This window comes from Centrocercus urophasianus, unplaced genomic scaffold, assembly GCF_019232065.1.
Source record: "Centrocercus urophasianus isolate 14NV4802_14NV808 unplaced genomic scaffold, USGS_Curo_1.0 seq_13, whole genome shotgun sequence".
NCBI classification, from domain to species: Eukaryota; Metazoa; Chordata; class Aves; order Galliformes; family Phasianidae; genus Centrocercus; species Centrocercus urophasianus.
In genome coordinates this window covers 32,313,374-32,328,964 of record NW_024884475.1, presented here as the reverse complement: position 1 = coordinate 32,328,964, position 15,591 = coordinate 32,313,374, and the positions used below count along the sequence as shown (strand labels likewise).

The 15,591-nt window shown below is 38.5% G+C and overlaps 1 protein-coding gene across 1 annotated transcript in view; it reads right to left on the bottom strand.

The window, feature by feature from the left end:
* Positions 1 to 13,369, bottom strand: part of LOC122156792 (glutamyl aminopeptidase) — a 31,734-nt gene extending 18,365 nt beyond the window's left edge. Inside the window, exons 1-5 of the mRNA XM_042811909.1 lie at positions 12,463 to 13,369; positions 7,685 to 7,826; positions 5,030 to 5,161; positions 2,532 to 2,652; positions 596 to 750 (exon numbers count right to left, since the gene is read on the bottom strand). Coding sequence (XP_042667843.1) covers positions 596 to 750; positions 2,532 to 2,652; positions 5,030 to 5,161; positions 7,685 to 7,826; positions 12,463 to 13,079 — 1,167 coding nt within the window. The 5' untranslated portion in view covers positions 13,080 to 13,369. The remainder of the gene's footprint in view (positions 1 to 595; positions 751 to 2,531; positions 2,653 to 5,029; positions 5,162 to 7,684; positions 7,827 to 12,462) is intronic.
* Positions 13,370 to 15,591: the final 2,222 nt, after the last annotated feature.

The following is a 15,591-nucleotide window of genomic DNA, read 5'->3' as shown; positions in this document are numbered from 1 at the left end:
AGTATTAAATGTACATTTCTGTATTTCACATCTTCACATAGCATATTTGTTTACATTTCTTGCTGTTGCCAGATGAAAATTATCCTAATTCTGGGGTTTAAGTTGGAATTCAGTCCTTGCCTGATGTTAAAAACTTACTTTTTATTATAAAATTACATATTACTGGGGAGATTGCTAATGATTCATATGCCATGAGAATATTTTTAGTTACTTCCTCTTGATTTGATGATTTGTGCTTGTACAGATATGTTTTCAGACAGCCTCCAGAGTGTGTAGTTGTTCCTGTTTGCTTGCCCAAAAGAGACATCTGCACATGCAAATTAGTTCATTTAAGACATTTCAGACAGATTTTTATAAGCTGGTTCACTGTATGGACCCAAGCTTTTAATTTCCTGAGAAAAATTCAAGGGCAGTTATAGTAGTTCTGGTAGTGTGAAGTTCTAACACGGAGTGGTTTTAATATGATGTTTGTAATCAAAGTGTGAGCACATGAAGAGTATCCTGAGATGTGATTAATTAATGCCACTTTCCCAATTGAAAAAATGCTACTGCACATTTAAAACACTTTAAAAAATGAACTGTGTCCTAAACTTACCTGATGAACGAGCTCATGGGCTATCACAGCTGCCACTCTCTGTTGATTGGAACTGGCAGACTCATTGGGATCATAAAGTAAGTTTGTCTCTCTGTATGTGATCAGTCCCCAGTTCTCCATAGCACCTGTTCCAAAATCTGGAATAGCTATTTTATCTGCATGGAAAGAAAGAGAACATGATTACTACTGTGTCTTTTAAGTCAGCTGAATTACCCTCTTTCTGCTTTTTTCATAGCCTGTTTTGCTCTGAAATGCTATGCATGTTTTGCATGTATGGTTCTGGCTTACTGCTGTGGACTGAGTCCATCATCTTTGCTTAAGAAGCACAGGACTGGCCTATAGAAGCTGAAAGCAAGAGCCTAAGCTCTTCTGGGATTAACAGAGTTATAGTCAGTTGCACTAGCTGAGAATCTGCCCTGAGACAGGATGCTATGCCATCTCCTGAGAACATGCATATCATACCTTACTTAATTTTGGCTCCAGAAATTAATGGTATTATCTGGGGATGTGGGCAGTAAACCACCTGAAACTAACTGTGGCATAGTGAGGCATGTCATTGTTTGTCACTCTGTTGTATTAAAGATATTTATTGATGCGTTAACTGAAGTAAATCCCCCATGCAGTGAACAACATCTGCTTCTACTCCTGACAATTTGTGAGGGTCACTCCTTCATGGTCAGTAATCAATACAGGTTTAAATGAGAATTGTGAATTAAATTGGACTGGCATTTTCTTCTGCGAATAATGACCACTACCTTTCTATTCAAGTGAGTGGAAAAAGTACAGATGGATTTAAAACTGAATAGAACAAACAGCCATCACTCCACCCTAATAGAAAACAGAAATTAGTAATTTTAATTTAAACAATATGATAATAGAATCAAAGGCAATAGTCTGGCAGGGGCTTCACAGAGTGTTAAAATGAGGATTGCAAGGAGAATGGCAATTACAGAAGCTGTAACTCAGGTGGAAATATCTCAAACGCTTTGCAGAACCAAATTTGATTCATCAGGTTTGTTTACTTTTTTTTTTTTTTCCTACTCTAGTACAGTAATTACATCAGCTGAACTCCTGTATATACTATAGCATCTGTATATTCATTGATTGTAAACCAGTAAACTCCTCCAATATTTTGAAAGGAGGTAAGTATCTATCATTAAAGTAATGTTAGATGTGTTTATTTGTAGTTAAGAGGCTAGGGGGAAAAAAAAGTTGAAGTTTATGAACCTCTTTGGAGGTTTTAGGAGGGGATGTTTCCAATGCATTTTCACAGCTCAGATTACATTCCTGACTTTATTACTTCAAGCTACATAAATCAAGTCCACAGTCCATATAGCCCAAGCTAAAGGATGCCCAATGGTACTTTATTTTTTGGCTTATTTTGTAACCATGGGAATCATCTGATATTTTACCTGCTTTTGTTCTGTCTTTTGTCAGTCCAGCAGTAGCAACTTGAATTATATACTGGGCTACGTTCGTCTTTCTAAGATGTGGTTACACACCCACTTTGAGATTAGTAAATAGTATGACATACACTCTGGGAGTTTATATTTTTACTTATCTCATGGCTGACTTTTTTCCAGACATCCTCGTGAAAGTGATACATGTTTTTCTCAAAGTTAATCTGGCTTTATTTTAGCTCATCATGTTCCTCTGCTGATGTCACCAGTGATTCCTTTAATTTTCCACAAGTCACTCTAAAATAACTGTGCCAGGATCAGTTCATCTGTGAGAACTAACTGAATTGTTACTGACACCAACTCTCTTTCCATGATATTGAAGAACTACATGGGTACAATTTTACATCCTGAAAGAATAGTAGCAGGTAGTAACAAAACGCTTTCATGCTCTGTTTTCCACCAAAGCACAGGCAATAGTAGGAAAAACATAATGACAGTGAATTAGCAAAAAGAAAAATGTAAGTACTAATAATCACCTAGTTTTGGAAGAGAGTAGCTCAAATTAAAGTACTCTTCAAAGAAGTCAAACACAATTTTTGTTACATTTGCTGCATATTCCGCCGTGTGTAGTTGCTGTGGCTGGGCGTAAACTCTCAGCTGTAAAATAGAGAGACAATTAGAGTAGTCTTCAGTTAAGGGGAACCAGAAGGTAGCAAACATTGAAAAATAACTTAACATGCACACACATAGCACTGCATTTTTTTCTCTAAGAGACTGCTCTCTGAATGCTGAATTCTATCTCCTGACATTCAAAAAAGTTAAATGCCATTTTGTTTTAAATGTCAAATGATATATAATTTTTTCAAATCTCATACATAAGAGAGACAAAGTCAATGTTATCTGAGAATGCTGCAAAACTGTTAAGACCTCTTTCCAGCAGCTGGCAAAGGCCATCTCCCCACTCCAAAGCTTGGGTGAGGGCCTGAGTGCCTTACCAGCCTCTCCTTCTTTAAGGCCTTGTTTTCTCAAGAAGGATACCTGCACAAGTATCCTGAAGGAAATCCTCTTGATCTGATCTGTTCATTAATTTGGAAGTCCCTTTGAGAAGGCACATCTTTTATCTCTGTGGGGGGGGGATCATTTCCATGCTCCTTTTGCATATCTGAACTTTGATGGAGGGAAAAAATGATGTCTTGAGTGCTGGCTTTTCCACCCTTGGATTTGGTGTGCTGCTTTGGGGCTGCTTTGGCTGTCACTGTCAAATAATAGGAAACCTTGAGCCCAGGAGTCCTTACGGTATCCATAACCATGATGAGTAGTCCTACAGTGTGAAAAGGCTTTTTGAGACATTATCTTCATGCTGGAAAGACAAAGTTTCCCTTCAGAACTCAAGAAGAGCCGTTTATTTTTCCTCCTCTAAATTTCTTTGTCCAAGTACTCCTAGGTATATAACCCCAGAGCTGAACTGCAGTGCTGTGCTTGCAGGAACTGTGGGCTGTCCTCTTTCCTGTCCCTGAATGTCCGTGGTGTTGAGTGAATTTTCTGGCTTTGGGATAGCTGGTACATCTTTTTGTAGGCTCTTTGTCTCTTATAAATGGGCCACATTCTTCTGGCTGTGTTTGCGTGGCTTGTTTACTCCTCGGTCCTGTCTAACAGCCAGACATTTAGGATCCCAACTGAGCAAAGGAGCTGCCCTACACTAGGAGCCTTCTTTGAGCCTGACAACACATTGGTCTCAATACCATGAAATTACACTTCCTCCAATGGAAGGATGAGAAAGTGATCAGAAATAGGAAAGGAATTAAAAATAAATAAATAAATAAATAGAAACCAAAAAAAGCTTATGAAATTCAATTGGGAATCCATCCCAGCCAAGGGATTTCCCTCAGGGTCAGTTCGCAATTACAATCTGTAATTTCTACTTCAGTAAGCTCTTTACCCAATTTAGCAGTCTTCAGTCCACTAACTGATTCATATTAATGGGTTCCAAACCTTCAGTGTGCAGTAGAACTGATTTTGAGTTTCAAATCTCTTCTTGTAATCTCTTCTGTTATTTCCAAAGCAGATATTTGGTACCTGACAGATAATTAGATCAGGAGAGTTGTTTCCAGCTGTGGGCATGTTTTCCACCATGGATTCTGTTGAGGTCTTTGCTAGGGAAATGATTTTCAGGGATGATGGCAGAGTTTTTAAATAACGTATTGTGAGTGAGTTACATGCTATTGTTTATGACAGAAATATATGGATTGTGGATACTTTCCATTAGATGATTTGTTGCTAACAGTTTATATAGCAAACTATGGAATGTTTTTCCCAACAGTCAACAGATCTGAATATCTCATTCCTCAGCTAAGCAAATCCATAATCTTCCATAATCAGGAGTGTGGCATGGATGAGCACTTAGTAAGTGAATTTTTATATCTAGAAAGCAAAGTTTTCTGCCTTATTCAGCATTTGTCTTTAGCAATTCTTTTTTGCAATTTTTTCTACAACACTGAACAACTTCTAAAACTTTCTACAGAAGTTCTCTTCAGTTTTCTTTCAGGTGATGAAGGATAGGACACAAGAAAAGTGTCTCAAGTTGCACCACGGACAGTTTATATTGGGCATTAGGAAGAATTTCTTCAGGGAGAGTGTGGTCAAGTGTTGAATGGACTGCCCAGGGAAGATGTGGAGGCCTCATCCTTGGAATATTTAGGACCCATGTAAATGTGGCAGTAAGGGCATCCTTTAGTGATGGGAACTGGTGTTCAGTTTGATCTCGAGGGCCTCTTCCAGTCCAAATAATGCTATGGTTCTACAGCTGTGAAATTCTTGTTTTTGAAATAGCTGAACTCTAGAGGAATCCATTGGGGCCAAAGAAGACTGGAGGGACCACTGTGAACACTTAGTTTGATCTACCATGTAAAATACACTATAGGAAAGGAAAAAAATCCTGCTTATGTTATAAAAAGAGCTGATTCATTAAAAATAAAAGTGCAAATTACAGTATATCTGTCATCTGAATTGTTGTTTGCTCTGTAATAGAACTTACAGGTATTCCGCTATTAGATCTTCTCTCTACCCACTCAAACTGGTGCACTGCAAAGCATACCAAGTAAGTGCTCATGGGAACTGACTTCTGAAAAGTTGTCCGATTCCAGCCGTTACCCAGTGATACAGTTTCCTGCAGAAATGAAAAAAGAATTGAGTCTGAAATTGCAAACATATGCAAAAGAAAGTATAATGTTTTTATGAGGGATAAGACTACATAGATACGATAAATTACCTCTACAAATTTACCTCTTTTTGGCATCCCATTTCTGATGGCATGAGAACAGACAAAATACACAAAAATAAACTGTTTTTCTCTGTTACATAAGTTTACCTGATTCTAATTTTGCAACAATGATTTGAAATCATTCACATGCATAGGAATTTGGTCAGCATGAGTTTTACACTGTATTTCAATATGTTGTATTATTGAAAGTTTATGCATCTTGAAATAGTTGCATAAAATAATATCTCTATGGACAGGTAAGAGGAAATGCTGGATTCTGTCCTCTTTTAAATCTGTGCAACATGTAGGCATCAGGGAGTGCAGAGATGTTAGTTAGGTTAAAGTCTGCACTAATAAATCTTGAACTTGTTAGCACTGATAATTGGTGGGTTCTTTAAGACATGATAGTAGCTTTTATTTCGTATATTAATTAAAAAGCACTCTAGGTTTTCTCAGCTGAACTACATGAACAAATTCATAAATGTTTTTTATGCGATTCGTTTTCTGAATACTAATTTCTGCTATCCATTATCTACTATGAACAGTCTGATAATTTTTTGAGCCTCTGGATGACTAAAAGTCATCCTCTGGATCCTCTGGATGACTAAAATAGGAGAAAGGCAAAATATATAAAAGGCACTAGTCTATTGGAGATTCAGTACTTTATAAGGTTCATTTGTTATAAATGCAATGTAAATGAAGCATACAAACTGGATGTTACCACTAATGTGATTTCATGAGTAAAATTTTTTTTTTTCACAGATATATTCACAATCTGCTTTTCACTATTTGACTCCAATTTACTGTATTTTCTGCCTTCAACAAAGTCAGGGTCTCACTGAAAAAAAGTTAAACAAAATTCACTCCGGTGAGAAATAAAAATGAACTGTACATGGTCCTGACTTTGCTGAATTGACGTTGCCACATGGATTATAAAGCTCTATACAACCAAAGCTGTTATGAATACATAATGTACAATGTGTCCTGTGCACTATGTGTCTGTGACACCTGTGTCTATGTCTATTGAATTGATTCTCCAGAGATCCCTCATCCCTGAGCAACTGACCTTCTAATCTCACCAAGTGAAAAATGGTCCTGCTGTTGTCGTTTAGTCAAACCCTAGGATGAACACAGCATCATGTTTCCCTGCCTGTATTTGGATTTTGGCAAATTAATTAACAAGTGGCACCTAGACCTTTGAAAGCTTTATGTTTGTATTAGGGACAAGATATACACTTTAAGATTTAAAGTAAATCTCAAAAGCTACTAAATCTTGAAAGCATCTGGTTTTACGCTCTTACATCCCTTGCCGGTGCCCTCACTTATCTGAGGTCTTTAAGGAAAGCTACCATAAATGCTCTCCTTTCACATGTGCTGCTTACCAAAGCACCTGTTTCTCTTTCAGGTATCTTAAAAATATTTTTAATAACCATAGGTTGGAGATTTAAATTTGCAAGAGGCCTGTGAGTCTCTGCTGTGTCAGACTGGTTATAGTTCTCTCAGCTGCACTGCAAGTGCATGGTTAAGATTTGGGCAACTCCTTAAGTAAAACAGTATACAGCAAAGCAGACCTTTGTATTTTGGATGGGGAGCGGTTGGAAAGATGCAAATGTCAACAGCTCCAAGGCTGGAAGTTGGTGGGTGGTTTTTTTGTGTTTTTTTTTTTTTTCTTTTCTTTTTGTACTTGGCACTTTATCTCCCACTTCAGAACACATTCATTGGAAATTGCACACTGGACTATGCATTCAGTTAAGCTATTCATTTGAAGCTGTCTCTGCTGAAAGCCATTCAGTCTTCTAGAGTGCCCAGATATAGATGCCACTGAATTTCATTCCAAGTTTGGAATTTGATGCAGCAGTTCCAGAAATAGATTATTTAGAAAATTACTGTTGGGGTGGACTGACAAGTGTCCATAGCCCTGAGCTGAGAGGGATTTTTAGATTCCGTGATATTAAGCGTAACAGTACCAGACTTTCCTGCTAATGGTTTCCTTTGCCACGTGGTTGTGATCAGCAAGTCTTTGCTTTGTAACATTATATAGTTACTGATTATTATGGGACTCGCCACAAAGGAAGCCACTGTATTCCTGAGTATTTCTTCTCAGAGTCCACCTGGTTTGACTGAAGAACCTGCTACTACCTGCATATGCTTAGTAGGGGTTACTCATCTAGACTATCTGAGGAAAGGGCCAGCTAGCTAAAGACAAGATGTATGTCGTATCTGCTTTGAATGTGGCTCTATAGTGTTATGTAGTGTGCTGACTGGCTGCTGGGATTTCTAACCAAACAACCACTTGTATTTTACGGAATATTTATCAACCATTTGTTTTACTGTGTTTAGGTGGTAGAGTCTGTAAACGTACAAGGGCTTCGTGATCCCCTGGCTTTACGGAATGATTCCCTGTAGGCAGTAGAGTTAGGAAATACATACCTGTACTGGCATGTTTGAAAGTGCTCCATATGTGTCTTCATGGATGATAGATATATTGTAAGTTGCTTTTTTGTTGGGCTCGTCAAAGCAAGGAAAGGATTTCCGTGCATCTGTTGGCTCATGATCAGTAGCTGCAATGCTCCTTAAACAAACAACAGATTGGCAGATTGTTCTAAGCCTTTGCTGCATACTTTCTGAATCTTATCTGCAATGCATAAGTATTTAGCAACTTCATGAAGTAAAACCAAATACAAATATTTTTGTGCACTTGCCCATTCATAAAAATGAGTGATATCACAAATGCACAAGTTAACACCATATAGGCTAGTGGAACACGTGTACCACAAAACCTGTCATCAACATCCTCTAGGTTTAAAGCAAAAATTAAAGACAATTACTCTTCAAGGAATATTTTTAGGAGCCAGAAATAAGAGACAAATGACCCTTTCCAGGTGGTAAAAAATTTGCTCACCTTTCTGTTGAGCATTCCCACTGTTTTCTGTACCAATCTTGGGATTGGAGTGTTGAACATCTCCAGGAAGACACCTTCCTAAGTGCCCTTGAAATCTCACCCTGCCTATGTGTTTCTTTCTCTATAGTTACCAAATACATTTATCTCCTGCTGCTGTTACATTTGCCTGACTCCAATGAGAAAACTGCTGGGGAAAGCATGGAAAGTCTAGGTAAACATCCTAGCACAGAACTTACGCTGTGTTCACTGTGGTAGGGTGAGTTTAGAAAGATATCTCACTTTTGCAAAAACTGCTGGAGGAAATAAGGAGCCATGGAAAAAAATAAGGTGAAGGTTATGAAAGTTTGTATTGTATGCTTGCTTCTCACAGTGGCATTAGACTCCCCCATTAATGAATTGTTCAGTGGCAGAGTGTGTTCTCCAGTGATTAATGGTGAAAGAGAATGCAGATGCTTCTTCAATTAATCTGGAATGTTGGGCATTTTCTGACAGCAATTCTACAGCTGCTCTGAATATGTTAAGGTAGTTTTTCTTTCCAAAAAGTAATTAAAAGTGTACATCGTAAATTACAGATCTGCAGTTAGACTACAGGCTCACTTTACAACCAAACTTTCAATTTTTCTGTTGCCTTTGGCTTTTCTCTGTGTTGCTTAAATACTAAACTGGTCATTAGGAACTTAAAGCAACAAGGTTCATATACAAGCCTGTTGGAGATAAGATCTGCATTTTCACCATTTATGCTCACTGGAATAGTAACTAAAGTTAATGGTCAGAAAGCATGATGAACATTCACCTTAACTTCAGTCTCAGTAGAATTTCACTTGCTTGGTAAACTGTTTGATCTCACTCTTTACTTTTGGTTGGATTAGAAAGCTATTTCACAATGAAATTAACTGCCAAGTCCTCAGGGCAACGCTTCACATCTATTGCTTAAAAATTTGCCTATATATCTTGGCACATTTATATCTTGTTCCTAAAGATTGATGACACTATGATAGCTTTTTTGATCTAGAAGGTGATTATCTATCCTCATATATTTGTGGAGACAAACAGATATCAGCATTGCAAAATCTCAGTGCTGCTGTTTCTATATGAGAAATCCAGGATATGGTCTGCACAGAAGTAGCACTAAAAACATGTGATGATGCAATTTCCTTTCAAGCTGTGTTATGTAGATCTTAGATAAGATTTTTTTTCTCTGCATGGTGGCTTCCACCCTTCTACTTGCTTTTGATATTCAGAACTTTAAATATGAACTGGAGGTAGCAGTTGTAAATACAGTAGTAATAAGGAATGAAGATCTGAGATTGCATCCAGCTGTTGTTCCCGATTATTATTCCAAAACACAAGGTTTTAGTATATAAAGTTCCCCCCTTGAGCTAAATGAGGTGTGTTGTTTTGTTTTGTTTTTTTTTTCTACCAGCCTTTCCTTAAGTTCATATTCATTGCTTCTTTCGAGAAAATATTGCTTCTGAGCCAGAGGCAGGAGTGTCACTTCCTTACAACAACAACAAAATATTGCCTTTCTCTAATCAATAAAGTTCTAAATGCAGATCCTCTTATATGTTAGAGATGTGCCCAACTGAGTATTCATTTACGAGCTTCTTGTTCCACTCTTATGAAGGACAGATAGAATTCCTATGAAAAAGAAACCATAAACTGCCACAAATAGCAATGTCAAATCAAAATCAGATGTCTTGACATGTTTCTATTTCTGTAATATCTATGCAAAAATAACAGAAGATTTTAGCACATTCATTGACAGGAGCTGGTGAGTTAAAAGAATCAATAATACAAAAACTCTTGTGCCTTTCCCCAGTATCTGAAAACAACACAGTTGTGATATATTTATACTTACTACATTATTTTTAATAGGCGAAGACATTCCCCTTTCATCAGTGGGGAACGAAGTGCCCAGAGACAAAAGAGTAGTTTTAGGAAAAGACTTCAGTGCTTACAACTGGATTCAGGCACCCTCAGGAGAATCTAGGCAGGTCTATGCCTAAAACCTTCATTCTCAAAGTTTCTGCTCTCCTGTTCCCTACCTGCTTTTCCATGTCAATTTAAGCAGCTGTGTTTCCAAGGTATCTGCAAATCCACTTCAAGGTTCCTAGGCTTGCAGGCACATTCATCACAGACCTACATGTTTTCCACAAAACGTGATGGGAGATTTGAATCTAAGCAACAGAAGAGTCTGGACTTCTGCCCACTTTGTAAACAAAAGGCATTACAGCAATGCTTTGGCAAACCTTTGTCCTTACATATAGATAGCTCTATCCTGGAAGCTGACTTCCAGGACCACTAATTTTCTCAAAAGGTCCCACTGCTTCTCATGCTGTCCCAGAAAGGCTGGGGGCATAGGTTAATTACAAATTGGCTCTGATTTTCACCTCAGCTCCCTTCTCTCTTGCATCCACTGTTAGTGGATTTCCTTGAAATTTGCTATCACCTGATCCAATCTGTACCCATTTGGGTTGAAATTTTTCAAGGGTAATTATCTGCATCAAATCTCAAGAAAAATTTAATGCTAGTCATCACTGGGTTTGAGTAGAAAGCCAAGGCAAAACATATTTAATAAGTAAGAAAACATTTTCCTCACCATCCTTCCTTAACCTGTCATAAAATCATGTAGGCAGGAAGAGACTTTTAAGATCTTCAAGTCTGACCCTGCTGCCAAATAGTAGCAGCTTGAAATCTGGCTGGTGGTTGCTCTCATTTCAAAGCTGTACTTACCACTAGCATGTACATGGTCTCTTCTGCCTCAGAGACAGTCTGCTTAAACTTAACCATGTTGAAAGCATCTCAGAAATCAGCATTCACACATTCCTATTAGAGTCCTTGTCAAGCTTAAGAAACAACCTCACACACCTTCCTTTTTGTCTTGAGCATTTTCAGACTTCATGCTAAGGTCAAGGAGTAGGAACTCAATGAAGTATACTCACTTTGTAAGATTTTTTTTAGATTATTAAGATCTCCTTTCTGTCTACCCTTAGGTGCTTGGTCCTTGTCTTTCTACGCTGTCTGAGGAGTGGACAATCGCCTTACTGCTCTGTGACTCGAGAGACCTGCATTCTGGTCCTGCTGTTCTATTGTTGTGACAAACATGGGATAATTCACCCAATATCAAGGTTTTCTTCAACAAGATGGAAGTAGCATACCCTAGTTTATAAAAATTCTAACAGGTTACACTTTAAAACTGCTGTGAAGGTGTTAGTTGCTCACTGTATAAAATCAAGGCAACTTCGAATCAGAACAACACTGAGGTAGTAGTTGGAGGAGCAAGAGAAGAATTGGTGGGGTTTCATACTGTTCTCCACGTGATTGCTTCCCAGATCTGATAACCCATGTTTACATATAAAAAATGAGTGCTTGCTTTTTCCTCTGCCTCTTGGATTTGCTGCTGCTGGTGCCAATCACTGCTGCTGCTTCCAGTGTTGCCTGTCAGCAGCTGTATGGAACTGATGCAACTCTCACACATGACACCATTGTCCCAGGAGGGCAAACAAGTGTCTGGAAAACAGACCATGGTTTTTTGGCTTGCTAGAGGGCCCTAGGAGAGTCTAGCCAAGTTTATCTTCTAAATGTAAAGGCTGGAATAAATCACGTCAGAAATGTAAGTATTGTAAAATGGGTGGCATTGTATCCTCTCTGTATACTGAGAAGGACTGCCTCAACATGAACAATAGCTTTTTCAGGATCCCCCTGAAGCATTTCAAATCTGGGAAGTGAAATGAGGTTAAATGCTCTTAAAAAAAAAAAAAAAAAAGAATGGGGATATGGAGCACAGAAACTCCAAGTCAAGTATAATCATCATAGTTTGGATCTCCCTAACTCATAATTTAAACCAGCTGCAGGAATGACAGAATTTAGACATTCCTCAAGCTTGCAACATCAAGGAAGCACGATGTCAGGAAAACTATCACAAGAGTGTTTCACACCAAAACTATTACGTTGGGGAATGACAGCAGAGAGTGGTGAGAGCCATACTCTATTTATTGGACTACAGAGATAAAAAACAGGCCTCAGTGCCTCTGTCTCTCTGAGGGAGCCTTCTGCAAATCTCAAGCACAACCTTGGACTGGTAGTTTGAAAATAATAAATAAAGCCCCCAGCTCTCTTGCCCACTCTTGTCAACAGCCAAAAGGTTTAAATACAACATCTTCCTTAGGGGAATGAGAAAGAACAGCTCAGAAATGTCAACAAGTTGGTGAGAGACAAGGTTGCGAAGCTGACACAGAAAAAGAGCAGGTCTTAGAAAGCAGGAATAGAGAATAAAGTTTAATAAATAAAATAAAATCCGCTTTACTTAGTCTCTCCGTTCTCAGTGTAGGTGGTCCTATAAAAGCCAACCAGGGAACCATTCAGCCAGCCTTGAAACTTCAGGGTGAGTATATAGGGATCACTTTCATCAGTGACAGTAAGTTCCGCTTCTGCCTTCATCACTACGTATTCTTGTGTCTCATACTCAAAACAGTCAGTCAGAGCAATTTGCTGTCCTGAGGATTTCCTGAGTGTAGGCATTTCTGTAATCTTGGTGTCCCTCAGGTGGAGCCACAGGTGGCTGGTAGATTGTTCCAAAGCAATAGAAATATTGACTGTCCCAGTGTAAATGTCTGTCTCCATCTCAGGCTTCATTTCCAGGTCATAGTGGATAGGCTTCACATAGTTTGGTAGCCTGAAATTTATCCAGTCTCCAGAATCATCACTTCTAGTAGGACAGGGACCTGCATCCACAGTGGGAGGAGAAGTTGCTTGCTGATCCGGCTGGTCTGTATACTCTGGAGATTGCTGGGATTTGCTCAATCCCACACCAAGACCCACAGCAAGACCTACAACAACAACAACGCCACAGATGATAGCCACGTGCTTTGTCTTGATGCAGTACTTCTTGGACTTCTTATCCTCAAAATCCATGCCTTCCATCTCAGCTCCCAGGTCTGTTCTCAGAGCAAAACATGAATCATTTAAAGCTTTTAAGTCACTTCAGCACTTACTTTCAGTAAACTAGCAGACTTGGGTTGCACATTAATTGTGTAGCTGTAGCTGTTCTCTGTCTGTCTCCCCCACCTTGCTTTCCACAAGGCACTCAATTAATTAAAGATAACATGCATTTAGAGGAAACATGCATTTAGAGGAAACATGAATGATCAAAAGGCATGCAGCGGGGCAGAGAGACCGAGGGAACCAACACAGAAGAACATTGTTCCTACTGCACTCCCCTTTTAAGCAACACAACCCCACCCCCAGCCCCTCCTGCACTGGCCTGAGTTAAATATAAAACAGTGCTATGTTAATCAGCAGTTAGGAGATGATCAGATGCCAAAGCTCTGTCAGCAGCTTTCTGAAGGGGTTCCACAGCTAGAGGTGTAACTGCTCCAAAGTCTCAACCTTTGCCACTACCTTTTTTTTTTTTTTTTTTTTTTTTTTGTCTTCTGAGCTATGTGTTGTTTGGGTTTTTATGATTAGGTTTTTTTTTTTTTTTCCTTTACTAGCAAAGATTTCCTCAAACTTCCCCTTAATAGTTTGTGAAATGACATCTCCAAAGTCTCAAAAATCCAGCAAAATCACATACATCTTTCAAGGCAATTTCAACCATTCTCCTTCTTTCTAGGCTCATTTACCTTTGTTGAGGAATTTGAGGCAGTCATGGGCAGAAGAATGCACAATGGGATGGTCAATCTTGATCACCAACTTTAAACTTTAAAATGTGTCAGATTTTTCTCCTTGTCTCATAGGGCCAATTTTCCAGGAGATTGCTCTTTACTGTGTGCACACTCAGGCAGCCTGGGATATGCCTGTTCAGTGCAATTGTGGTGCTGCCTGTGAATGCTTGCTGAGGGAGATACTTCTAAATATGCACTTATGTGATTTATTCACTGAAGATCTAATTCAGCATTTACTGCATGCCATCATAGCTTAGTACTTTGTTGAAACAAACTAATTGAATAGAGTCCAGTTCTGTCTGGAAAACCATGTTGTAAGGAATGCCTTGCTAAGCCTGCAAGCAAGGTGTTGCTAATGCAACACCAATCTGCATAGGTCTTGACCTTGTTTGACACTGAACAGAAGGAGAACAAAGTAGAATGGAAACTTCAGTTTTCTTAACCCTTTTCCTCCGCTTACAGAACCCATTTCAGAAGATTTTAAACCAGGCACATCTGTTTGGCTTCATGTCTCCTATCCTAGTTTGTAAGGAGACAGATAACACTGCTCTTCATATCAGTTAGAATTCTCTGACTATTTAGACACTTTTTTGTTTCTTTTTGTCTTCCTTCCTTCCTTCCTTCCTTCCCTCCTCTCCCTCTCCTCCCTCTCCTCCCTCTCCTTCCTTTTTCCTTCCTTCCTCTCCTTTCTTTTTCCTTCCTTTCTTTCCCTTCCTTCCTTTCCTTCCTTCTTTTTTCTTTCAAGACAGATAAATTTTCACAAGCACAGGGAAATTCAGGACCTGGACTCAGTGAACGTACATTCTCAGTGAGACAAACTAGCTCAGGAAAGGAGCCTATCCAGGCTAGACTTCATCCCAGTCTGTACTGTCTTTTTAGAAATGAATCTGCTTGCAAACTTTGTAAGTCTCACTTTGAAATATTGCCAGCTGCCACCAGGATCTTATGCCACCTCATCCACATCAGCATTCTTATAGCACACTACTATTTATATAGCTTCTTGTTTTAAAGGCAAAGTTTTCCATCATGAATTGAGAAAAGGTCTTTTTTTTTCTTTTTTTCAGACCATCAAGTTAACTCTTACTCAAATATTTTCAAAAGTGAAAAACCAATAAAACAATAATAAAAAGAAAACAAGCTGAAAGCTGAAAATCTGTTTCTTATTATATCTGGTTTTATTGTTTCCCATTTCTTTCTCATGATCAAAACTAGATATGACAAGGGAAACCAATGCCCTTTAATGGATTGGGTAAGAGTTTAACTTCTAGCAACAAAGCCAGCACTGAAGATCATGATCTTAACATTTAAAACCATTTCTGCCTTTGTTTTGTTCTGATTGAAGATGACATGGAAACAGAAAGAGAATAGATTTTAAATAAGACATCTTAAGCCAAAACAGACCATAAATGATGAGATATTAAATGTGTCTTGATTTCAAGCATGCTTTTTACATCAGTCTGATTTTCGTCCTCCATAGTCAAGAGGTTTTTTTGTTACATTTTTAATTTGAAGATTAAAAATGCTATCTAAGCCTATGGGTTGCAGAACAAGCTATTTATTTTAATTACGAAGAGTCTTGCATTTTTCTCCACTGTTAAAAATTACCTCCTCCAGGAAGAGCTAGGAAACATATCTAGATGAGTTGTTCCTAAGTAGTAAAAATATATGTATTTTCCATCCTGGGCCTTAAAAAACCAGTAGCAGTAAAAGCTATTACAAGCTAATGAGGAGTGACAAATGTATTAGCTCGACAAGTAATAGAGATTATTGGT